General features: G+C 46.7%; 1 protein-coding gene across 6 annotated transcripts in view; it reads left to right on the forward strand.

Annotated features, from left to right (window-relative positions):
* Positions 1–26,232, forward strand: part of kmt2d (lysine (K)-specific methyltransferase 2D) — a 44,525-nt gene that overhangs the window by 14,153 nt on the left and 4,140 nt on the right. For 4 of the 6 annotated variants that reach the window (XM_076277467.1, XM_076277471.1, XM_076277470.1 and 1 more), the window contains exons 24-54: positions 893–1,028; positions 1,184–1,267; positions 1,366–1,431; positions 1,524–1,667; positions 1,807–1,891; positions 1,983–2,221; positions 5,009–5,082; positions 5,199–5,249; positions 5,383–7,035; positions 7,127–7,291; positions 7,540–7,679; positions 13,412–15,282; positions 15,389–15,512; positions 15,604–15,691; positions 15,789–15,855; positions 16,069–16,301; positions 16,398–19,466; positions 19,556–19,702; positions 19,838–20,002; positions 20,113–20,260; positions 20,343–20,424; positions 20,527–20,699; positions 20,798–20,922; positions 21,019–21,157; positions 21,660–21,787; positions 21,974–23,414; positions 23,691–23,827; positions 23,925–24,055; positions 24,223–24,508; positions 24,609–24,682; positions 25,194–25,302. In XM_076277467.1, the coding sequence (XP_076133582.1) occupies positions 893–1,028; positions 1,184–1,267; positions 1,366–1,431; positions 1,524–1,667; positions 1,807–1,891; positions 1,983–2,221; positions 5,009–5,082; positions 5,199–5,249; positions 5,383–7,035; positions 7,127–7,291; positions 7,540–7,679; positions 13,412–15,282; positions 15,389–15,512; positions 15,604–15,691; positions 15,789–15,855; positions 16,069–16,301; positions 16,398–19,466; positions 19,556–19,702; positions 19,838–20,002; positions 20,113–20,260; positions 20,343–20,424; positions 20,527–20,699; positions 20,798–20,922; positions 21,019–21,157; positions 21,660–21,787; positions 21,974–23,414; positions 23,691–23,827; positions 23,925–24,055; positions 24,223–24,508; positions 24,609–24,682; positions 25,194–25,302 (11,574 nt within the window). The remainder of the gene's footprint in view (positions 1–892; positions 1,029–1,183; positions 1,268–1,365; positions 1,432–1,523; positions 1,668–1,806; positions 1,892–1,982; positions 2,222–5,008; positions 5,083–5,198; positions 5,250–5,382; positions 7,036–7,126; positions 7,292–7,539; positions 7,680–13,411; positions 15,283–15,388; positions 15,513–15,603; positions 15,692–15,788; positions 15,856–16,068; positions 16,302–16,397; positions 19,467–19,555; positions 19,703–19,837; positions 20,003–20,112; positions 20,261–20,342; positions 20,425–20,526; positions 20,700–20,797; positions 20,923–21,018; positions 21,158–21,659; positions 21,788–21,973; positions 23,415–23,690; positions 23,828–23,924; positions 24,056–24,222; positions 24,509–24,608; positions 24,683–25,193; positions 25,303–26,232) is intronic. The other 2 variants (XM_076277473.1, XM_076277472.1) reach the window with 2 other exon arrangements.

Genomic DNA, 26,232 nt, shown 5'->3' on the forward strand with positions numbered 1-26,232 from the left:
ATTACACATGGTGGGGTGGGTTTACATGGACAGTTTTTTTGTCATTCCGATTAAACTATTCTGAATGAAAAAATCGTGCCATCTGTTTACATGGGGTACGTTCTATTCCGATCAGGTGCTCTCAAGCGCTCTAGAATCTTTGATTGAATAGACTTTGCAGCTTTGCTTTTGTTTGAGAAGCTACAGCAGACAACCCAATTGACTATATACATGGCTGTTCAATCGAAATACACCACCCCTTCCATTCCGATTAAAATTTTAATCAGATTGGCAGTTTTATTCCGATCAAGGTGTTTATATGCGTAATTTTTAATCCGATTCTAATCGAAATAAAAGTGTCCATGTAAACCCACCACCTATTGTTGACCACAACAGGATGTGAATATCTTTTTTTTTTTTCCTTCTAATTTTTCTATTATTTTATTTTTCTTTCCTACCCAAAACATCTGGGGAGCCGTGTGAAACCTGCTGGCGGGCCTGATCTGGCCCCCAGGACTTATGTTTGACACCCCTGCCCTATACAATTGTGTTACGGCTCCTACACACAGTTGCGTGCGTTGCAGTGCTGGAGACGCATCCCATTCATTTTACATGGGCTCACGTCATCCGTTGCCGAACTGAATTATGGGTCCATTGCGTTGCACTTCTCCCGTCGCTCGCGTTGAGAAGTTAAGCTGTTGCTGCACCGACAGACGGCACAGGCCAATCAAGCCAGTCGACTGACGGCACCAACCAATCAAATTACGGTTATACTTCAAGTCATTTGCATAGCTACCGTCAGGAACACCCACTGGCATGCGTTGACGGAACACAACTGTTTGTAGGAGCGGTTAGAGATTGGAATACCTGTACTCAAAGGACTAACCTCAATATATGTGTGTTCCCCATGCAGGAGGCTTTCTTTGGCAAGACGTTGTTGGATCAGAGTAAGAAAGCTCTCCTGGTTCCACCAGGCCAGAGACATCCTCAGGGCCTACTGCGACCTCCTCTGGCTGGCCAAGGCCCTCGGCCTATGCCTCTGGAACCAGGTAAACACCATCTCAGTCGTGTTTTGCAATGCTTTTGCATCTTGATTGTACTTCTTTGTGACTGGATCTCATGTTTCACTTTGGTATGCAATATTTTTACCAACACTGGGGAAGGTGTGAGTGTGATTATTTCAATCTGTGTATATTTGGAACAGACGCAAAGGACAGAATGATGGGTGCCGCTCTCCAGCTAAAGCATGAAGGAGGTACGGGACCAACATCTCAGGGAGCTGGGACGGGTAGGTCAAATTCTGACACCACCTGTCCCCTGTTGAAAGATTCATAAGCCATCTGTTATAGTTGGTGCATTTGTACTAACTCCATTTCCATGTTTCAGAGATGACAGGGCAGTCCTCCTCGCTTAAAGATCAGGCTGAAGCACAGGATAAAGAGAGGAGTGAAGGTAGCACTTCCCTAATGTCCAGTGTATTTTGTATTGCATCTCTTAAACCAAACCTGTACTGATTGCACAATTTGGTTTTGCCTGGCCCTTAGGTCTTCCGCAGGGAGTTGAGAGTCAGGACTCTGAGCAATTTTTCCGGAAGATCCTGGGAGGATCGGAGGGGTGTCCTCTTGGCGGCGTGAAGCCTATTCTAGAGGGAGACCGTGGCGGCCTCCCGCAGAGAGGCCTTCTGCCAGGTATGGATGAATGCCATACTCCAAAGTGATGCCTTCTTAGTCATTCCAACGGTTATTCGTAGTCTGATATGGCACAAGTGGTAGCAGTTTCTATATTTGCTTTTCCATTATGTTTGATTTACAATTATTGTTCATGCAGGCACATCCTTGTCTGGGTCTCTGCCCTCTGCTGCAGTAATGGACTCATTTCCTGGGCTCTCCCAGTCCCCCTTCTTGGACATGCGGTAAGTTACTTTTGGTCCAGTAACAGCTAAACATACTTGTCCCAGTAAGGCCGATCTGAATGCCAGAGCTTTCTGCTTTCTGATTTTCTAGGGATCGAGGGGGGTTGTTTAGCCCTGACCAAGGGGAGGAGAGTCCATGGGCTACGCCATCCACCCCTGCCACCCCATCAACTCCCACAACCCCCACTGAACCGGAGGGTGACGGTCTGTCATACAACCAACGCAGCTTGCAACGGTGGGAGAAGGATGAGGAGTTGGGCGAGCTGTCAACCATCTCCCCAGTGCTTTACGCCAACATTAACTTCCCCACCCTCAAGCAGGACTATCCAGGTCTGTCAGACTGAGTCATTGTAATTTGTTGTGCATTAACAGGGTACCCGCGGAGTCTTAAAAGTATTAAAAAGTATTACATTTCATTTTCCTAAATTAAGGCCTTAAAAAGTATTGAATTTCATCTCGGAGTCTGGATTTTTTTCCCGGAGGTCTTAATTTTTCAAATGATCAGTAGATTTAGTCTAATATCCTCAGTTAGCGTAAATCACAAGGATTAAAGTTCTCCGTCGTACGACGGATTTCCTTCAATTTGATTTTAGAAATGTCATATTTGAGATCGATGCAGATCCGGTGAGAGAAAAAAAAGGAGGGGGGGGGTCTATCACCTTCTCTTTTCCTTTTTTTAAGGCAACTACAAATATAGGTCCGATGAATGAACGTGTGTGATGGTAAATGTTTAAAGACCTAATAGTGTTCTTGAGAACTTTCTGCGTCTCAATCAGAGATCGCTCAAGAAGATACGTCAGCCATGAGTTTCGCTTTGTTTATGTTATAGGGCCTAGCTACACGCTTGTCTCATTGGCCTGGGGCGGTTGCTTAAAAAAAAAAGAACACGTCTGGAGGACGGTCTAAAAGTTGGATTACAGTGACACAATCGAGACAGCTGATGAGGTTGCCCAATCTGTTTAACTTTTTTGGATATGCTATTGTGAGCTCTATGTGCGAATTTGGAGGCTGTGTTCTTTCCATGCATCAATGTAGACAATTTCTTATTATCGCGAACTCTTGTCAGGGGAGGTCATTCATTTTGGGTGTCACCTATGATTTGAACAGAGCCTGCTATGCCACCCGATGTACTATTATTGTTAACAGTTTTTAATCAATGCAACTAACATTATGTGTAAAGCGACGCAATATAAACCGTAGCCTATGCCTCCCGTCTGTTATGACATGTAGCTACAACAATGTTTTTCACAATTTCCGACGGAAGGTTTTGACTGAGCGTGTTCAGTTCAGAGCGTGAACAGTTCGCGACATTATTATTTTATGTTAAGTAAGGGGGTCAGTCGTGTTTATGACGTAGGCTACAGACAGCCTTGTAGCCTATTTTGCTTAGGCCTCACTTTTAACGACAGTAGGTTGTGAGCGTATGTTGACAAAAAATAACCATGCAATTAAAATAGTCAACTTAAAACTTTGCTATTATTAATGTATAGCAGAAAACCATAACCAGTAGGCCTACCAGAACCTCGCATATTAGCGTCATGATTTGTGTACGTTTATCTATGGCTGACCGTTTTTGCGCTAAGTAGGCTACGCATGTTCTTTCATAGCGCAACACGACCTGTCCCTCACCATATCGCAACCTCTTGTCAACCTTATACAATCTGTTGCTGAAGACAAAAGCGCCCTCTCCAGATTGTCGTTATCAGATGCGCAGACCTCCTGCATGAGCACACACAGTATTGCTGCTCATTGGAAAACTGAGTTGTCTGTAAAACTCAAAATTACCATGTTTTCATTAACCCAATCGCGCTGAATGCTGCATGACGCAACATTGACCCTCCTGCTGGATGCTGCGTAGCGCAACATTGACCCTCCCGCTGGATGCTGCGTAGCGCAGCATGCTTTTTATTTCATGTTTCTAGGTGCTACAGAGGCTTAGATGTTACATTTTGGTAGACGTTGACGATTTTTAGTATGTTTTCAGAAAACCCTCAGGAAATAAGGTTATTTAGTCTAGAATGCCATAGGATTCTATAGGCGTTTTTAGCAGGCATTTTAGGAGTAAATGGGTTAAATGCGGATGAGGCAACAAATGGAAATATGAACAGTATCTAGACTGTTCTGATTCATTACTTTGATGAGGAAATGTGAAGTCTTGCAAACTTGATTTTATAGATTTTACTTGGTGTTGAATTGCATATTAAGAAAAAAATCTCCCCTTTAAATACTTTTGTCCTGAAGTAATTAAATAAGAGTTTAAGTTAAAGCCTTGCTACAATATTGCTGCAGTAGAAAAGAACAGCAATGGCTAATCAGCAATGGTCAGGGATGGTATTGAAATATTGTTTTGTTCATCAGGAAAACTCAATCTCAATCAAGATCACTCTCAATTCGCCTTCTTCACATGGCGGCCATTGTCGGCTAAAACGAGGCTACAGGGTACACAAACCATAGGATTGTTATGTTCTATGCATTCACCTGTAGGTGGCATTAATTATATAGTAACTTAAGAGTACCCTGTAGCCTCGTTTTGGTGTTTTTTTTTTTTTTGGTGCTTTACTTTGCTGTTTGCATCTTTTTGTACATTAAAAACCAATATGTCGCGACCGCAAAAGGGGTGCTATCTCTATAGGTAGATATGAACAACGTATGACTTATGGCCTGAAAAAAGATTTTTTTTTTTCACTTTAATCCCTGAAATCAACTAGGTTCTATTCCGTGTAAATTTGTCCATGAAGCAGGACATTCAGTAACGTTACTACCACGACAAATCGTTGCGTTGCCACTGCACTGCTGTCATGTTCATGTTGGCATGTTCAAACACTTGTAAATAGTAATTATTTGAGGTTTAATCTTACCTTTAATATTATTTATTCTATCCAAATGGGTGCGATGTAGGTATTAAATTTCATCTTAAGTGGTATTAAAAAGGTCTTAAAAAGTCTTAAATTTAGGTCTGACAATTCTGGGGGTACCCTGATTAAGATGAATAGTGAGCGGTTTTAAAGGAGGTTGAATCTAGGGTGGGCCACTGTACACTGTACAGTTGCAGAGTTTAAGTTTGGTTACATTTTTTTTTTAGCAGCCTCAATATGCCCTCTTTTGAATTTTCCACAGATTGGTCCAGTCGCTGCAAACAAATAATGAAGATCTGGAGAAAAGTATCTGCTGCGGACAAGGGTCCTTTTTTGGTGTGTTAACTGTGTTGTTCTGATGATTTTATAAATGTAATATTGGGCAATAATTATTAAATGCAAAAATACAATAAATGTAAAAAAAAACTACCCCTCTTTGTCTTTTCCAATAGAAAATGGCCAAAGACAACAGAGCTGCTCAGCGCATTAATAAAGCACAGAAGGTAAGGACTTAAAACAAAAATGCTGTATTTGAACTCAACATTTTATATAGTTTCTACTAGACATTCCAGAATTATATCCAGTGCTTCCATATTCTGTAGATATTTAGCGCTGTTCTTTGTTTTCCCCTTACAGCAGGCGGAGAGTCAGGTGTGCAGGACGATAAAGACAGAAGGAGGTGCTCGAGTTAAAGGGGAACGACCGAACCTACACCTTCAGATCCCTCCTCCATCTGGTTCAGCCTCCACCCCTTCTCAGCCCAGTTCTGCTGAGAGCCCCTTTCCCTTCGCCCCTGACTCGGCCTCATCCTCCACCTTCTTCCCTGACGGTCCCCTGAAGACCCCAGGCTCTGCGACAGATGCCCGGACAGATCCCTTTGCCAAGCTGCCTCCTCAGTCACCTCATCCACACTCTCACCCCTCCACCCCCTTCTCGCAGGCTTCCTCCAGCCCTCTGCAGGCTTCTTCCTCAGGTTACCCTCACTCTGGCCCCCAGGGTCCCCCTCCTCCTCCTCAGGGACGGCCAGCCAGCCTGGGCCCTCTCGACATGCAACCAGGAATTCCTGGCAACTTGCGGAGGGCTCAGCAGGTTGACCCATTCTTTAGACCCCAGCAGCAAGGCCACATGCCTCAGCCTCAGCCCCAGCCAGCCTCTCAGGAACCCTTATGCCCACCTGAGAGTCCCCGATCCCGAGCCACTGGGCTGGGGGACTCCCCTCTCTTCTCCCCTCCTCACAGTACTCACTATGTAGACCCGTTTCGCAATCAGCAGGCAGTCGTGCGTCAGGAATACGGCTCATCCCCCTCATCTTCATCAGTGCCCTCCTCACCAGCCGGGGTAGGCCAATATAGGGCTGATATGAGCGCCCCTTCTCCACGCTCCTCTTCCTCTGGGCGCCAAGATATTGGCACTGGCTCCCCTGCTGGAATGCTGGACTCAGGAGACGGACTGTTCAAGGCTCCAATGACCCCTCGGATGCACCAGGGAGATGGTGGGAGTGCTCTTCTCCCCCCTAATGCCTCTCCCAATCATCCATCAGAGGGCTACCGGCAGTCTCCTGCCCCGTTCTCAGATCCTAACGCTCAGCCTCCCCTGACTCCGCGGCCTCAGTCTGGGGACAGCTCCTCACCGCTGTCCCAGAGGCTGCCCATGCCCCAGCAGGAGTCACACCCAAGGGTGCCCTCCAGCCCACAGTCTCAGGGCAGCTCACAGTCTCCCCTCACTCCCGGCGCCCTGTCCAATGATGCTTTCTCAGTTCAGTCGCCAGCCACACCTCGTTTCCAGTCCCCTGATCCTTACTCAAGGCCACCCTCACGCCCCCAATCCAGAGACCCGTTTGCCACACTTCACAAACCTCCTCGCCCCTCCTCTGCAGTCCCAGAGGGCGGTCAGACCTTCCGAGGCTCTCCTCATCCAAACCAGCAGTCACCCATGCCCCCCTGCTCTCCCTCAATGGGGGATCCACTCTCTGGAAAGCCCCCTGGGCTGCCAGCTTTCAGTCGAAGCCCTGGTGTTGGGCCCCATCAGATGAGCCAGCAGCAGGTGCGGATTCCTTTCGGGGAACCCCAGCCTCCCCAGGCCCAGCTCCAACAACAGCAGCCTGTGGGTTCAGACTTCCACCCCAGGATGCCACTGCCATCTATGGGCCAGGATCCCACATCTGTGCGACCACCTGATGTGTCCCAGGTCCCGGCCATGCAAACCCCACAGGACATGCCAGATATGTCAGTTGGTCAGGACCCAGCCTTCATTGGTCTAAGTCCTTTAGATATGGAAAAGAGCAAACAGGTAAATCTCCATTGTAACTGATTTTATTTTATTTTGATGGCCTTTCATTGTGATTTGCAATAACTTTGTTCTTTTACACTGCCTAATTTAGAAACAGAAGCTGAGGGAGTTCTTGATCAGACAGAAAATGCAAAGAAGCTCTCGTCAGGAGAAAGAGGCCGCTGCAGCAAGTGCGGCTGTCCCAGTTTGGCCTGGTGGAGACATTGCAGCATACCAGCAAGACAGAAGTCAGCGACCCCCGCCACCATACCCACAGGTACATGCCCTTCCAGAGCTGATTGATCGCTAATAGACATGCTTAGTCAGTTGTTGATATGTGTTGGTATGTTGTGGAAAAATTCCTCTGCTGGTGAGTCTCTATTGAAATAATCTTCCAGCTGTACCCTAACACTGATTCTGTCCACTGAAATTGTTTAGGTGTGCCACAGACGTTTTTCATGTTTGTTGTTTAGGTTTAAACAGGTTGTTTAGAGCTTTCTCACATGTTTTTGTGTCTTGCCTCAGGACCGAGCAGCAGTAGCTGCCGCAGCTGCTCAAGCAGCAGCTGCAGGGAAGCTCCCCCTCCAAGTGGGGCCTATGGATGACAAACTGTGTCGACCGGGTCCACTTGGGACACCTGTAGTGATGGACCCTAATGCTCTCAGGTATGGTCACTATTTTAATATGCATCTTTACATACTGTATATGACACACCTCACTGTCAAATCAGTGATGATTTCCTTTTCATGATATTTTCTCTGAATGCACATTTTTTGCATGATTGATACAAAATGTGAGAACATTAAGTAATCCATAGTGGCAAGCGTTGGTGCATTTCTTGTGTTGCAGTTAGTTGTTTAAACTAAAGTAAAGTAAACCACGGCTTTTGAGGTATTGAAAACTGGGACATTTTTGTATTAACTTCTCATTTTTTTTAAAGTCTGTGTAAAGTCATGATTGCATGTCAAATATTCCAATAACAGTAAAAAATAATGTCTAAAATAATAGTAAAATGACAAAAGTTTAGCTATCACAACGAATGAAATAATCTTGTACGGAAATTAACTGAACCTTTTGAATAGTTTGTATTATTTGTATTTAGGAGGGAAGCACATCAAAACATGAATCATTCTAAGTATCGAGATTATATACATAGGTATTTACCCGTTCACTGCAGCTCTTAGTTTCACGAAAATGTTGAATACCACTTTAACTCTTCCCATGTGGTTAGATAAATGTTCTTCTCATTTAGATTTGTGAAATGGCATATTGACCAATATCATAGCATAGACCAGCGGTTCCCAAACTTTTCCCCCCGCGTACCACCGCCTACATTCCGACTCGGCTCGCGTACCCCCACCATCCAACACATAAACACATAAAAACGTGTACCCCCGCGTTGACAATATTTTTCCGTTTCCCGGTTTTAGGTGCGTGCATTTGGTCAGTTAAAAAGTTATGAAAATTAGCCTGCATAGTAGCCTAACTACATCCACATACAATATCGTATAACAGGCCTACAACAACGCATGACAAGGATGTATTCGTTTGGACAACATTAGGCTATACAGCCTAGAAAGGCTAAACTTAGGCTACCTTTAGTTTGTTAAATGTAAAGCCTAGCTTAATGTTACCTTTCTTGCTATCTGAAATAACTCCTAGCTTTGCTCCTTCCCTCCTTTCTGTTTTTGTTGTTTTCAAAAACCTGTTATATCCGCGAAACTTTCCCCTCACGGACCATCCAACGCATTCAAAAGTAACGCATTCTATTAGCTATTCCAGGCGTCATGTGTAATAAGCTGCCCTTTTTTTGATGAACACATACAGAGTTTATAAATGATATCCTTTAATTTCATGTTTCCATATCATTATGACCTGATTCGAAATTATGTATTTATTCATGAATTAATTACAAAAGATTTAAAATGGACAAAAATTTAAAAATTCCGCCATAGCCCTTTTCATCTCGCGTACCCCCTAGAAGCAGCTCGCGTACCACCGGGGGTACGCGTACCACAGTTTGGGAATCCCTGGCATAGACAAACGGACATTAACAACACAGTGGCATACTGACAGGAAGACATCAGTGTGACAAATGTGATGCTAAGAGCTGTATCCGGGTAGCCTGGCGGGCCATCCTATATCATTGAAATGTATAGTCTGGAATCGAACCATTCACCTCGCTTAATCCAAGGGGCGGGGAGAGAATTGTCTTTCAAACTGCCTAGGCATGCAATAGGCCGGCGCTACGACCATATCCGTATCCGTTTGGCAAAACGGCAAATACATCCTTCTTCGAAAGGAATGACTTAAGTGCATTGTGTTGCTCAACTTTCAAAGAAAAGCACAAGTCCAACTCCTCCAAAGTTGACGCCAACGCCGATTCAAACAACCGCTCTTCGTTCGCCATAGCCACCTTCCTTGTTGTTCACTGTCGCAGGACTGTCGTTATCCTGTTAAAGGAACACGCCACCCAAAATCAGTAGTGATATATGTTCTTAACGTAACTTTCACGAGTTGAGTCGTACCTCTCCCGCGTCGGTAGGTGCACTCAAACGCTCTGTCGCGCGGCGCGAATGTGTTAGCATGTTGCTATGCTAGCGGGCTCTGCCGTGGCCGTAGAGAGAGGCACATAGCAGTATTCAAACACCTCCACGTTTTACCTACTTAAATACAGTTGCACGAGTAGTTGATGAAAAATGTTAGGGCACACAACATGAAACGTGACGATTTTCCAAGCGAATAAACATGAGAACTACAATGTGTGGCGCAATAGCACTTGGGAGTACTTTGACCTAGCGTGGTAATATTATTAACACCTAATTGTAGATCCTATCCACCACAGAGTTTAGAATCCATGCTGGATCGACCCTCAGCCTCTACCCTCCCTCTGAGCGAGAGAGGCACACACACTAGAGATGCGCTGATGGGCTATTATTTCAACCATAACTGCATAGCAAAACTTATCATCCATCAGCCATCAATCAGCACCAAAGTTGGTTGACCAATTTTCAAAACTACACCTGCCCACCATCCGCTGGTTGTTTTAATGTAGGCTATATGGGTGATGCAGCGCTGCTGACGTGAGGCTAGAAAGCCCTTGCCTGTTCTAGAAAGACTGATCTAATGCAGCAAATATATTAAAAGGCAAAAGTCGTACATTGGCTAGGCCTATCCCCAGAATATCAGCAGCAAACTCAGTCTCTGTCGCGCAAAACAGTCTCCAAATAAAACGCACATCGGCCTGTTGCCTATTCTGCCAGCTTGTGACAATATATCGTCCAAAATGCTTGATTGCATTGCATTCTCCACATTTTTAGCTACATTTTCATGTACCACATCAGCATTTTTGTTCAGTGAATCTTTTGTAAATTGCTTTACAATTACCGTCGGGCCCTTGTCAGCAGACTTCGGCTTGCCTCTTGCCATATTCACGCCTTGTCTTCCGATGTCATTTCTGAGTCATCTACAGATGTTCACCTCCCTAAATAGAACCAACTTCATCACTATTCGTCACTATATCCTAGATGAGACTGCCTGGGTTATTTTGTTTAGATATTAGCCTATATATAAAACATAATTGTAGCCTACCATTCAGGGAATAGGCATTTAAAAGAGAGACAGAGAGTGATATGACTAAGAAATGACATCGGGCGATGGCAGTGCGAGATGTTCAGAACGTAAGAGCTAAAACTTCTACAAACTCACTAACATCCACAGCAGAAAAAGAAGGTAAGAAAGATAGTCGGAAAACTTAGATGTGTAAGGCAAGCAAGCAAGTTTGGCGGTTGTTACTAAAAATGTGAACATGCACGTTGCATTGTTGTGCGGTGGACTTTCAGAATGAATGGAGTCGGAGTTTCTTTAATATCGAGGCGTCATATTTGTCCGATGGCCTGCTATAAAATGAATTGCGATGTCTGTCTGAAAAAGACGCGCTCGTGCAGTCAAAATGAATGGGAGTCTTCAGAACAGGCTTGTCAGTCAACCTGACACAGTGTGTAAAGTAGCCTATAATGTGAATGACTTGTTATTTTATCAAGGATTTCTTTCTTTTTGCAAAAAATAAAGTACAATAGGCATTAATTAGTAGGCCAGGAGCATGCTGAAATTATGTGGCAAATTGCGTTTTTTATTACAATGATAAAATTGTAAAAGGACGTGACCGAAGCTGAGGCAAGCCAGGCAATAGGCCTATAGGCCCGACGGTAATTGTAAAGCAATTTACAAAAGATTCACTGAACAAAAATGCTGATGTGGTACATGAAAATGTAGCTAAAAATGTGCAATGCAATCAAGCATTTTGGACGATATATTGTCACAAGCTGGCAGAATAGGCAACAGGCCGATGTGCGTTTTATTTGGAGACTGTTTTGCGCGACAGAGACTGAGTTTGCTGCTGATATTCTGGGGATAGGCCTAGCCAATGTACGACTTTTGCCTTTTAATATATTTGCTGCATTAGATCAGTCTTTCTAGAACAGGCAAGGGCTTTCTAGCCTCACGTCAGCAGCGCTGCATCACCCATATAGCCTACATTAAAACAACCAGCGGATGGCGGGTGCAGTTTTGAAAATTGGTCAACAAACTTTAGTGCTGATGGATGGCTGATGGATGATACGTTTTGCTATGCAGTTATGGTTGAAATAATAGCCCATCAGCGCATCTCTAGTGTGTGTGCCTCTCTCGCTCAGAGGGGAGGGAGAGGCTGAGGGTCGATCCAGCATGGATTCTAAACTCTGTGGTGGATAGGATCTACAATTAGGTGTTAATAATATTACCACGCTAGGTCGAAGTACTCCCAAGTGCTATTGCGCCCCACATTGTAGTTCTCATGTTTATTCGCTTGGAAAATCGTCACGTTTCATGTTGTGTGCCCTAACATTTTTCATCAACTACTCGTGCAACTGTATTTAAGTAGGTAAAACGTGGAGGTGTTTGAATACTGCTATGTGCCTCTCTCTACGGCCACGGCAGAGCCCGCTAGCATAGCAACATGCTAACACATTCGCGCCGCGCGACAGAGCGTTTGAGTGCACCTACCGACGCGGGAGAGGTACGACTCAACTCGTGAAAGTTACGGTAAGAACATATATCACTACTGATTTTGGGTGGCGTGTTCCTTTAAGCCCGCCTTAAGACTCTCTAACAAAATAGAGCGCTGTGATTGGATGACGTCCACGGCGTCAGCCAATAGAAATCCCTATGGTTTGGTACTAGACGTACAGGCTGAGCAAATGAATTTGCCGCTGCTAGGGTGCGTCTAGATTTCTAGGCTAGTATCCGGGAATTAATCTGTGTCCAACCTAGCAGTGAAATTACTTGACTGATGCAGGGTATGCATAACTGTTCTTCAGGGGTATGATGGTTGGTATATAAGATTTTAAAGCCTGGAACATTGACCCTGTAGGCCATCCATCTCCTGAGTGTTTTTTTTCTCACCCACTTTTGTAATCTTTCATAACAGCAACTACACAACTCACAGGGTATAGGAAGCAAGTCTGTCTCATCCACCCCTACTTCCCTTTTTCCATCCAGCTCATGTATTCTGGGTTTACATTTTATGATCACTTACTGATTACATTGCATAAAGTCTGTCTGAGCTGTATTTTATGTAATTCTGACATGACATTGCCATAAATATAAATTGCCTTGCTCTGGTCTGCATGTTTAACTTTTCAAGCGGCAACACAAGCACCAGCAAATCAAGTTGCGGTTATGCAAATGAGCGTAAACAGCTCTTACATCAATCAAGATGGCGGACTGAGTTTAGTAGATGGTCTGAGACTGCTGTATTTGAGATAAATGTAATTTGTTTGGCTTTTTTGATGTTTGGATTTTAAAAATTAGCGAGAAATAAGGGCTAAAAACCCCAAAACATGTCTGAAATGTTCATTCTGTTTTTATTTTGTCATTGTTACAGGATAACAATGAAATGTTAGAGCAAAACACAGACAGGCATATAGTTTTTGGTTGTCCACCCATAGACTGTTGGCCGGCCTGCTGGTTTTGGCCCTGATGGACCTATATCTTCTCCCAGGGGGCAGTGGTCGGAAGAGGTGGTGTGCTGGGTGTAGATGGTCCTGGAGGATGTTCCTCACTCGGTTCATGCAGCAGGAGGTGTACACAGTTGAAATGATGTGTGAACCAACTATATCTAACATTAGCAAGTTAGCAGCTAGCTACACTCCACTGCTAACAGGGAAAAGCTACCGGCAAGCGATAACGCACAGAAATGTGTGAAAGTTCTGTTAGGGTGCCTTTGCTGCTAGGCTCCTAAATATAAATACAATCCAACATGTATTTTCAAGAATCACCATAGACTCACCTAATCATGTATCATAATTAAGAGATGGAAATCTTCTAAATGTATACTTTGTTATTTTGCCCAATGTAGGCCACAGGGACCTGCCAATCCACAACAGGGAGTGTTTCCTCGTCCTCCATTCCCACCTCATTGGCAAGGTCAGGCTGCAGGACCTCGGAGGTTCCCTCAACCATCTGGGATTGATGCTATGGGACCCAGACATCAGCTAGGTGCTCCTATCAATAACCCACTGGCAATGCAAGGCATGCAGGGTATGCCCAACCCTCTGGCAATGGTCCCAGGATCTGGGGGCGAGACTATGCAGCCTTGTGTGTCTGGTCCACCCCCCCAGTTTATAGAGTTGAGGCATAATGCCCAAAGAATGCCACTCGCACCACAGTTCTTGCCAAGGGGAGCTCATCCACGCCCAAGGCATTTTGTACCCCATCAGGCTATGAATCCTCAATTGGTACAGCAGCCCATGCCTCAAACACTTGATGCCCAGGCAGAGAGTATGAGAAAGGGGCTACAGCAAGGTGGTTTGGGACTATTACTGTCTCAGCAGGGAACTGACCTTCCACAGCAGTCGCAAGTCAAACCCCAGATGCCCACTGCCACCCCCAACACTCCCAGTGCACTTCAGAATTCTCAGCAAGTTGCACCAGCAAGTGGTGTAGGAGCACAGCCAACTGCTCCTGCGGACAGTGTTGATCTTCCAGAAGCAGTTCTAGGAGATCCCTTTGCTCCCAAAGGGCTAGGAGATGCTACAGGTGATGCAGGAGTGGAGGATGAGGATGATTTAGCCACTCTGGACTTGGATCCTGACAAGGGGGATGATGACTTGGGCAACCTGGACAACCTTGAGACAGCTGACCCACATTTGGATGATCTGCTCAACAGTGATGAATTTGACTTGCTGGCCTACACTGACCCAGAGCTCGATCAGGGTGACCCAAAAGATGTCTTCTCTGATCAGCTGCGCTTGGTGGAAGCAGAGGGGGAAGGACCAACATCATCTGCTACAGCTGAAGTCAAGGTGGAAGAAAAACCAAAGGCTGGTTTGGCAGGGCCAGACACTGCTTTGCCAACCTCTGAAAATGTCCCTACTCCCAAAGCCGAGAGCTCCTCTAATAGTTCACAAACACATTCGTCAGTTGAGGGCACTGATGCCTCAAGGCTTGCATCTATAAAGCTGGAAGACAAAGGTTTCACTGTGGAAAGTCTGTCTGAGCTTCAACAGCAACCAAACTCCGCTGTTGTAAAAGACGAGATGGGTGAGGCTGTCTCTATGCTGCTGGGAGGATCTGCTCCTACAGCCAAGCAGCCAGGAGGAGAGAACCCAACAGCTTCACTCAGTACAGTCCGTTTGGGAGGGATTCCCTTTCCCCTTTCCAATCAGGCTGATCCATTGTCATTTCCTCCAGCGACACCACATCCAGACCTTGGTGAGGATACTTTAGGACTACCAGATGGAGGGGGGCAGCACTCACCAGCAGTGGATCTTGATAAAGTGGAGAGCTCACTCGAAGCCAGTGAACTCCCCCTATTAATACAGGATCTTCTTGAACATGAAAAAAAGGAACTCCAGAAACAACAGCAACAACAGCAACTCAATGCACTCCAGCAGGGAGGAATGGGGGCTTCTCTCCATACGCAGCAACCACCCCCTCTTGGGGCTGGCCAGATATTGCTCCCTACTCATCAACGCCCCCAGGGGCTAATTGGTCAGCAAGGAATGGTGCCAAGACCACCACATATGATGCCACCACAACAGCAGCAGCACAGGTTAATAGGAGCACCAATGGTACCTCCACAATCCCATGTTGGCATGCCACCACAACAAGGAATGATAAGGGTAGGGCAACCTGGAGGCATGCATCCAGGAATAAATCCACAACAGCCTCCACAACCTCAACAAATGGTCAAACCCACCCTTGGCAATAATTTCTTCCCAGACAAAGGTAGTTGCCTCCTTACTATGGACTTTGATTGGTATTGGCTATCGGATATTGGGATGGTGTGGGTAAATGTAATATTAATTTTCTGCTGTTGTTGAATGTCTTGTAGATCTTGACAAGTTTGTGACTGATGACATCATGGACCCAATTGCTAAAGCAAAAATGGTAGCCCTGAAAGGCATCAAGAGGGTGTTGGATCAAGACCCCATGGGTGGTCCTCCGGGGATTAATAGGTACATGACAAGTCATGTCTTACTTATTAAGTCGTAGTTAAGAAGTTGTTTGTATTGAGTATGATATTAATTGTACCATCTGTTCACCCAGGCAACAAGTATCTCTTCTAGCCCAAAGGCTGGCATCAGCTGCAGGCAGTGGTGACCCACAGGGCCATTTTTCAGCTGGACCATCCAAGGTAGAGAGTTACTCATTTGTTAGATATCTGATTTATAATAAAAATGGTGTGGGGGATGACATGAGTAATTGTGTGATTGATTAATTGTTTTCCTTAGGAGGGTGATGGAAGTGACCAGGCTCAAGCTAGACCCAATCCTCCACAGTTTGTGCAGGGCATCATAAGTATGTATTGTTAAAAATGCTTTGATTTTTTGCCATTTGAATGCAGTGTATATGTAGATGCAAATATTAATTGTTTAGTAATAGATGTTAGACAAAGAAATATGATTAAGTAGTGCAGTTGGAGTGACACCAAATTATCTTTTTTTTCTCTTTTTTTTTCTCTTTTTTTTTTATCTTACTCTAACCATCTCATCGGGGCTTGTCAATACTTAGATGATACTGAGCAACACCAGTATGAAGAGTGGCTCTTGCACACTCAACAACTGCTGCAGATGCAGCTGAAGTTCCTAGAGGAACAAATTGGGGCACACAGGAAATCCCGTAAAGCCTTGTGTGCCAAACAGCGCACTGCGAAGAAGGCTGGCCGAGAATTTCCAGAGGCTGATGCAGAGAAGCTCAAGCTGGTCACTGAAGAACAGAGCAAGATCCAAAAACAGCTTGACCAGGTTTGGAAATACAAGTTTATGCTTTTGAACAGTAATGGACATGGTTGTAGAAATGCAATGGCTCTAACTTGTTCATGACCATTTCTTCATTCTCAGGTGAGAAAACAGCAGAAGGAGCACACTAACCTCATTGCAGAGTATCGAAGCAAGCAGCAGCAGCACCAGCAAGGCTCTGGATTGATGCCTGCAGGACCATCTACACAGAATCCTCAGGCACTCTCCAAGATGCCAGGGCAAGTAATGATGGGCCAGCAAGGAGCACCAATCATGGGCCAACCACCTGGATACGTGCCTCAAGGAGGCATGCCTGTGAGAATGCCGCAGGGACAGCCTTTTATGGGTGCACAACCCCCTCACCCTGGAGCTATGGGAGCTGCTCAGCCTGTCGCCCCTGCAGGGTTCTTCCCTCAGGGACCAGGATTTCAGGGATCAGATCCAAGGCTTTTACATGAGCGTCAGCTTCAGCACAGGATGCAGATGGTTCAGAAGCTGCAGCAGCAACAACAGTTAATGATGGGGCAGCAGCAGCCGATGCCACCTCAAGGGCAGCAGCCTGGGATGATGGCTCAGCAGCAGGGTGGTTTGGTTCCACAAGCACAACAAGGAATGATGGCCAATCCACTAATGGCTCAAACAGCACCCAACCTCCAACAAGGACTGATGACAAACCAACAGAATCAGCCAGGTCTAATTCAGACTCCTCAGGGTATGATGAGTAGCCAAGTGGTCCCTCAGCCACAGCAGAACCTCATGGGCCAGCCGATGTCACAGACTCAGAACATGTTGGCCGGTCAGCAAGGAATGGTGGGAAATCAGATGGTGCAGCAGAGGCCGCAGGTGATGATGGGCCAGCAGGGGCCAGTTGGACCCCAGGTGGCTCTCAGAAGCCTGCAGGGACAACTTACACCTCAGCAGCAGCAGAATCTCTTGGCACAGCGTATGCTCCTTCAGCAGCAGCAGCAGCAGCAACAAAAAAACCTTGCACAGCTACAGCAACAACAGCAAGCGTCACAGCAGAGACAACAAACACCTATGAGCCCGGCAGAACCCCAGAGAGTGGTAGGAACGCCTCCATCTGCAAATGCCCAGTCCTCCCAAACACCTGGGACCACAGAGGGATTGCAACAAGGAATGCCTGGCATTACCCAAGATGCTCAGTCTTCAGCCACCAAAGATGGAGGAATTCTCAGTCCAAAAACACCATCTCAACAGATGGGACCTTTAACACCTGGCCAGATGCAACAAGGACCTTCTGGAGATGTACAAGGAGTTGTAGCACAACAGCAGCAAACTCCTAATTATGGGGGTCAGCAGCAGGTACCACAGCAACAAATGTCTCAAAGTCCTGCATCATCTGGACTTCAGCCACAGCAAGGTTTTGTAAACAATCAACAAGCTGTTGCACAGCAGCAACAACAACAGGTACAGCTCACTCTTCAGAGGCAAAGTTCAGGCACTGAAAGGACTGAGTTAGTTACCATAAAGCAGGAAGGCCAACAAATGTGTTTCATGGCCCAACAACAACAGCAGCAGGTTGGTCAGAATGTCATGCAGCAACCACAGGATGGCATCAACCAGCAGCCTGATGGGACTGTGCAATTACAGAATCCCATGGTACAGAACCACCCCGGTCAAACTCAGCCAGGAATGGCGGCTCATCCTAATGTCCAGCAGCAAGTCCTATTAGTCCAGCAGCAGAAACAGGCCATGATGGGACAGATTGACATGATGAGGGGCCAACAGCAGATGATGGGCCAGAGGCCTGGGGCTCCCACTGGACAAATAAGAACTCCTATCAACATCCAGGCCATCATTGCCCAGAACCCTCAGCTGCGTCACCTTACACCTCAACAGCAAATCCAGCACATCCAGCAGATGATTGCTCAGCGACAACTCCAACAGGGTCAGATGATGAGGATGTCTGCAGCCCAAGGACAAGTCCAAGGCCAGATGCATCCGCAGGCCATGCAAGGACAAGTACAGCAAGTTGGGCCTCGGATGCCCGGCCTTGAAGGTCAGCAACAGCTTCATTACGGAATACCAGGAAAACAAGGACTGGCAGGGACACCGCAGCAACCAGGGGTGATGGGCCAGCAGTTCCAACAGGGTCTCATGCCACAGCAACAACCCTCACAGCAAGGGGTATCTCCTCAGTATGGACTCACTGTGCAGCAACAACAGATGATGCAACAGCAGCAGGTCCAGCAGCAACAGATGATGAGAGGCCAGGTGCCTTTGCCTCGGGCAATGATGGGACAAGTCCGAGCTTCTCTTCAGGGCCGTATGGTCAGGCCCATGTCTCCCCATCAGTCTCTTGGACAGGGTTCTCCTGGAGATCCCTCAGCCCAGCAACGCCAAGCCCTTCTCATGCGCCAAACTTCTCCTGCCCAGGCCCAACCGTATCAGCAGCTTCCCCAGCAACAGCAGATGGCCACAGCTATGAGCCCTTTCCAGGCATCACCTTCTCATGCAGGATCACCAGCAGGTGCCACTGGACAGAAACAAGAATCTGATTCAAGTCCTGCAAGAATAAGATCTAACCCGGGCACTCCCTCCCTATCTTGTAACATCTCTTCACCTGCCAGAGTGGATGGTGGAGCTGGGAAGAACAGTCCATATAATCCGAATATGGCATCAGCCTCCCCCATAAGATCACCTCTGGCTAAGACTCCCCAAGATCATTCAGGTCTCAAGTCTGAGCTCCATGGTTGTGGTAGTGAGGTAAGACAAACCACCCCACTGAATGGGCCTTCACCACAGTTAGGAGATAACCCTCGAACAGGAGCACAGCAGACCCCTGGATCAAGTGAAGGAGTTCTCTGCAAAGTGACACTGCAGAACATCAAACAAGAACCCAAAGAGGTGCAGTGTGACACAGATGGGGCGGGTGTAGCCCATACTGGGATTGTCAAGCGAGAGGCATCTGGTGAGCCTGTCAGCAATACTAGTGGCTTCCCCCAAGGGAATGTTGCTGGAGATCCTGGCTCTCACATACCCAGAACAGAAACCGGTCAACAACTACTGCAGAAGCTCCTTAGAACTAAGAACTTACAGCTTGCCTCCCAGAGGCCCTCTGAAGGTATCCATAATGAGATCAATGGACATATCAACAGCAAACTGGCCATGTTGGAGCAGAAGCTGCAAGGGACACCACGGAACATGGAGGTGAGGGAAAACTAGACACTCGGTTTTGTATACAATTTCTTTATCACCATCTAGGGTGCATTTCTTTAACCATTACTGTTGGTTTACAGGATCTGCAGTCTATAACAAAGAGGCCTCCTGTGGTCAAAGCCAAGCGTAATTATAAAGCTGCGGAGCGTGGTCCAAACTCTAGGAAGAAAACAAAAAAGGAAGAGGTTGGAAAAAGCACAGAGGCCCTGATGAAACAGCTAAAGCAGGTAAATTGGATTTTTACCGTAATGCTAGGCTTTAAGTTATGAGAAAATATTCAGTTGGTTTGAATATTTAAATGTGTATTTGCATCATTTAAGATAACGTTTTGCCTTCTCTTGTGCTTTCTTCACAAAATCAAGGGCCTCTCTCTCCTTCCCCTGATGGAGCCCTCTATAACGGCCAGCCTAGATTTGTTTGCCCCTTTCGGCAGCAGCCCAGCCAATGGGAAGGCCCAGTTGAAGGGTTCCTTTGGGAATGCTGTGCTTGACAACATCCCTGACTATTATTCACAGCTTCTTACGAAGGTATGATCCAGCTATGTGCTATCTAGTTAGTGATATCTTTTCTTGTTGGTTATGACTGAGTTTTCATTGAGGCAAATTGTGACACCAGTTGTCTGATCTTTGAATCTTAGAATAACCTCAGTAACCCACCAACACCACCATCATCCTTGCCCCCTACTCCACCACCCTCTGTGCAGCACAAGCTGCTGAATGGTGTGACTGCTGTAGAGGAGCTGTCTGAGGATAAGAAGGAGACGGAAGCATCAGAAAACACTATGGGTAAGAGTAAGGATGCACACAATTTTGTATTTGAGTGATCTAATGGTGACCAGGAATAATGCAGTGATTAATTTTGCTCTAGATTCCGTTGCTGAGGAAGTGAAGAGTGTCGACATACTAGCAGCCCTACCCACTCCACCTCACAACCAGAATGAGGACATCAGGTACACACACTGAATTTGCTGGGTTTTTTGAATTCCATGAGAAGTATTCTCTGTTGTGTGCAGTGCATTCTACTCTGCTGATGGGACATATTGGTTTTTCAGAATGGAGAGTGATGATGATAGTGATGCCCTTGATGGCATAGTTCCGGCCTCTTCCCCTGAGAGTCAGATAGGTGAAGACATCCCAAGGTTTCCCCTGCTGGAGCCCAAAGAGGAAGAAAATGAGAGGGCAATTTCCCCAGTCATTCCAATCATACCCCGTGCTGCCATACCTGGTATGTCTAGAAACATCCCCTCAATCTGTACACGTCAATATGTAATGGGTTTTTTTTCAGCAGGTAATTAACCAAGGTCTGGTGGGTTTTTGTTTTAGTTTTTCCAGAAACAAAGCCATTTGAGGCCGTAGATGGGAAGGTAGTCTCAACAACTGGTCCATGGGACAAAGCAAAGAACAATGAGGTGTCAGTCACGTTCACACTGTCTGCAGCTGCAGCTAAGGTACAGAATTCCTCAGGGCTATTGTATCCTCAATTTGGCAGCAGCTAAAGCACATGCTCTTACTCTAACCTTGCAACACAATCTTTCTCTGCACAGAATCTGAACACGGTCATGGTGGCTGTGGCCCAGCTTTTGCATATGCGGATTCCAAGCTCCTATGAGGTGACTTTCCCCCAGAGTCCGGGTAGAGCAGGAGGCGCTGGACCTGGAAAAGGCCCAGATCCCTCTAATCCAGGTAATCCACATCCTTGTTCCTCCCACATCAATGTCTTGTAAAAAAAGAGTGACCTAAATGTTTTTTTATTAGATATTCTGCTTTGCTTATCATATAATGTTGCGGTTGGGTGAAATAATACCTATGTTGTTGTCCTTCTCAAGAGATCTATTTACATACAAAGTTCCTGTTTCATGGTGTGGCCTTTTGTGTGCTCTTGTATTCAAATGTTAGATTTTCATATTGAGAGACTAATTTACAGGGAACATTCATTCATTGGATTTTATAAGAGAGGTGTTTCAAGTTTGATGTTTGTCCTTTTTAGTCAGTGCCTATCTTGCTAATCATTTTTAATTATGTGAGTACTTGGTTGTCTGGCATAATTGGGCCAACATGGAATGTTGGAATACCCTGCATCAAGTGTATATGGACACTAGGGGGCAGCTATTCAAAACTGAAGTGGTAATTCTATTGGGTTTCCAGCTTGTTATTGACATGAAATTCACTCTGAATCTCATTTCAGGAGCCCTGTGTTTGAAGCCCGGTACAGTGGATGGAAACCAGGATGCAGAATGGGTGAGGCAGTTTGACGTGACTTTACCTGGGTGCACTCTGAAGAAGCAAATAGACATCCTGTCTCTCATCAAACAGGTGGGTTTAATTAAAAACCCATGGCTGTGATAGTTGGAGCACCAATAGATATACTAGTAGTATATAATCTGTAGTGGTTTAAGTAGACACATTTAGTTTTGCATATAAAATGTATAGCTAGAAGACTCACCTTTTGGGAGTTCTGGATTTTCATGCCTTCTGTATGACCCATTCTGTCTCTTTCAGGAGTGCCCTGAGGAAGAGGATAGACCAGTCCAGCACTGTTACACCACCAATGTGTCTGACCTGGATGTGCGTCACCTCCCGGTCTTCCCTGTTGAGGAGTCTCCACCACCATCTCCCTCTCCACCACCTCCTCCCCCACCGCCACCAACTGCTTCTGTTCCTGCCCTTGCCCCTGTCCCTACACCTACCCCGGTTCCAGAGACCGAGACAGCCTCTGATGCTGTTGCAGATGCAGCCTCTGCTCCACCCGTGGACGCTCCCGCTGAAACAGAGTCTCTTCCTGCCCAACCCAGTTCCCCATCCCCATCTCCATCACCAGCTCCTGTGAACCCTGCTGATGCCATCATTAAAACTGAGCCTGAGCAGGAGATGATTGTCCCCCCTGACCAGCCTCCTGCTGCTTCTAGTGGGGACGAGGCTGTTGCTGCTGCCATTGCTGCTGCTTTAACCTCTCCTCTCCCCAAGCAGGAGCCATCACCCTCAGTCACTCCGATACAGTCCCATCCTCCCTTCAGCATGGCCCTGTCCCCCAAACTGATCAAGCAGCGTAGCCGGCCACTGTCCGGTGATGACCTGGAGGTGAAGCCAAAGATGAAGAAGTGGAAGGGCCTGCGCTGGAAGCGGCTGCAGCTGGTCATCACCATCCGCAAGGGTGGCTCCAAGAAAGAGAACAGCCGGGAGGTGTCTGAGCTGATGGAGCGCCTGCAGATCACGCTGCGGCCCAACAAGATGCCGCGCGACAAGCGGAAGTGCTGTTTCTGTCACGAGGAGGGCGACGGTGCCACGGACGGTCCCGCCCGGCTGCTTAACATCGACGTGGACCTCTGGGTGCACCTGAACTGCGCCCTGTGGTCCACTGAGGTGTACGAGACGCAGGGCGGCGCACTCATGAACGTGGAGGTGGCGCTGCGCCGTGGCCTTGGCACCCGTTGCGCCTATTGCCAGAAGTCGGGCGCCACCAACAGCTGCAACCGCCTGCGCTGCCCCAATGTCTACCACTTTGCCTGCGCCATCCGCGCTCGCTGCATGTTCTTCAAGGATAAGACCATGCTTTGCACGCAGCACAAGCTCAAGGGTCCGAGTGAGGAAGAGCTGAGCACCTTTGCCGTCTTTCGCCGTGTCTACATCGAGCGCGACGAGGTGAAGCAGATCGCCAGCATCCTGCAGCGCGGCGACCGCATCCACATGTTCCGCGTGGGTGGCCTCATCTTCCACGCTGTGGGCCAGCTGCTGCCCTCGCAGATGGCTTGCTTCCACTCGCCCACTGCCATCTTTCCCGTGGGCTACGAGGCCACACGCATCTACTGGAGCACCCGGGTGCCCAACAAGCGCTGCCGGTACCGCTGCCGCATCAGCGAAACCGAGTGCAGGCCACTGTTTGAGGTGCGCGTGTTGGAGCGGGGTCAAGACGATCTGCAATTCCAAGACAACAGCCCTGATGGTGTGTATTGCCCTTTTTAAGGTTATGAATATAGTTGACCGCCGCACCCCCCCCCCCCAACACATATGTGCAAACTGCTGTGTTGCATGTCATTGTCCTGTCATTGTCAGTTTTGCATTTTGTATTGCAATTTTGGAGAACTTGCCTAACATAGGATTCCTCTGGCAGTTAACATATGCAATCATAGGCATAGTTTAAGCTGAGCGTATTTTAACTCCTTGAGTGGCCATATTCCTATTTAGCAAAGCCAATTGATTGATCAATCTTGTCCTGCAGGTATTTGGGGTACAATAGTGCAGCGGGTGGCCAAGCTGCGTGAGGAGGCAGGCATGCTGAAGCTCTTTACGGACCATGTGAAGGGAGAGGAAATGTATGGACTCCGGCTGCACGCCGTCATGCGAATCACTGAATCCGTAAGTAAAAGGAAGCAGCTTTACTAAGCCACAAACTTGAACTGTTGTCTTGAGTGCTCCATGCCTTCTTGAACTAACATGGTCTACTGTATACCAGTTACCTGGAGTGGAGAACTGCCAGGACTACGTGTTCCGTTATGGACGCCACCCTCTGATGGAGCTGCCGCTCATGATCAACCCCACAGGCTGTGCTCGCTCTGAGCCCAAGATCCTCACCCACTGCAAGAGGTGAGCATGCATGGACTCCTGTGGAGCAGCCTAGTTTATACAAGCAACAATCCAGAATCGCAATGGATTTATACTTCCATAACTTAGTGAACTTATAGTGTGCAAATTGTAGAGATTTTACTTGAGTTTGCAAAGGAAGTTTTCTTAAGCATTTTTTTTATTTCCAGACCACACACCCTGAACAGCACAAGCATGTCAAAAGCTTATCAGAGCACCTTTACTGGGGAGACCAACACCCCCTACAGCAAGCAGTTTGTCCACTCCAAGTCATCTCAGTACCGGCGCCTGAAGACTGAGTGGAAGAACAACGTCTATCTGGCCCGTTCACGAATCCAAGGACTGGGTCTGTATGCCGCCAAAGACCTGGAGAAACACACCATGGTCATCGAGTACATTGGCACAATCATCCGCAATGAGGTTGCCAACCGTCGGGAAAAAATCTATGAGGAGCAGGTAAGACAAAACAAGTTTTACTTTGCCTACATTGCCTACAATTTGTAAAGGAGTGCAGATAACACTTTTTCTCCTGCTTTTGTTGGGTTCTCTTCTCTAGAACCGTGGGATCTATATGTTCCGTACCAATAACGAACATGTGATTGATGCTACCCTTACTGGTGGGCCTGCTCGGTGAGTGTCTGTCTACTGTCTACTTACCTGCCTACATCTATGTGATGGATTGTTCACTCATTTGTCTCAATAGCTGCTTTCAGACACAACCTCCGCAGTATATGCGGATCTTTGTCAAACGGAGGTATGACCCCTCGGGTGATTCAGATATGATGCTAACATGCGGACATTTTGTGTGAACGACACCGACGCACATGAACAGAATCTGCGTGGTTGAACAGGTTGAACGTGGCTGAACACGCACATGAACAGAATCTCTACATGTTCTTCGCTTCGTTCAGACACGAGCTCATTTACATAATGTCCGTCGGAAATACAAGGAGGGGAGTAGTGTAAGAGCCGGCTAAGTTCGAATTTCAAATAGCTGGTTATGTTGTTCAGATATATACGGCCCAACCGCTTGACATCCGCAGAACATGCAGACTTACACCAAGGTCTGAAAGCAGCTAATGTGACGACCTTACTTGACTCTACTTGGTAAACAACAATCTTGTCTTGGCTTCTTTTCAAGCTATGTGAACCACTCTTGTGCACCCAACTGTGTTGCTGAGGTGGTGACCTTTGACAAAGAGGACAAGATCATTATCATCTCCAGCCGCCGAATTCCCAAGGGCGAGGAGGTAAGTGACCAACTAAGGGCTAGTCCACACGTACCAAACCGATCTTTTTTTCCTCCGTCTTCCCTGGAACCGTATCAAGATTATTTGCATCCAAACGGATCCATCTCAACACTACTCAACACGTTACTTCATATCCTAGGCCTGTAGGTGGCACTGTTTCTCTTACAGAAATTGACCAAAGCTTGCGCGCTGTAGGCTATACAAACAGACAGAATAGGCTAGGACGTCTAATGGCTAGTGCAAGGAAACCAGATTTGTTTGTGTGGACTGATCGTGAACTGCCAGTTCACGATCAGTCCACACAAACAATTCTGGTTTCTGTAGTCAACTGTAAAACTAATAAACTTCATTTTTACGGTTTGTGAAGGGTGCAGTCCCGTCCTTTATTTGGCGCAGGTACAAATAATCTCCTTTACTTTCTTTGGTTGTAGGATAGTCCGCGATTCACATTAGTTTTGGCTATCACCGCAAATGCATAGGCTACTAAACGCTTGGTCTACCCAAGTTAGGCTATTCTGTCGCCACATTTATAATATTGCTATAATACCTTCGTCTAACAGTCGACACTTTTGCCTGCATCAAATTGCGCATTCGAATTTAGTGCGCATCTACCATAGGCTTAACATGAGTTACGCGTCTTTGTATGCTCATATCTGACTTCACTATACTATGAATGCATTTATTTATGTTGTAAGACATGTAAAATAAATGAATGACACCGCCACTACGCACAAACTAATTTAAACTTACACCGCACTTCCCTTTAGGGGCAGCCGTGGCCTACTGGTTAGCACTTCGGACCTGTAACCGGAGGGTTGCCGGTTCGAACCCCGACCAGTAGGCACGGCTGAAGTGCCCTTGAGCAAGGCACCTAACCCCTCACTGCTCCCCGAGCGCCGCTGTTGATGCAGGCAGCTCACTGCGCCGGGA

Source organism: Alosa pseudoharengus, unplaced genomic scaffold, assembly GCF_046254945.1.
Source record: "Alosa pseudoharengus isolate Yale_2024_CS ecotype anadromous, Long Island Sound unplaced genomic scaffold, YU_APseudo_1.1 YU_APseudo_1.1_scf_9, whole genome shotgun sequence".
Lineage (NCBI taxonomy): Eukaryota > Metazoa > Chordata > Actinopteri > Clupeiformes > Clupeidae > Alosa > Alosa pseudoharengus.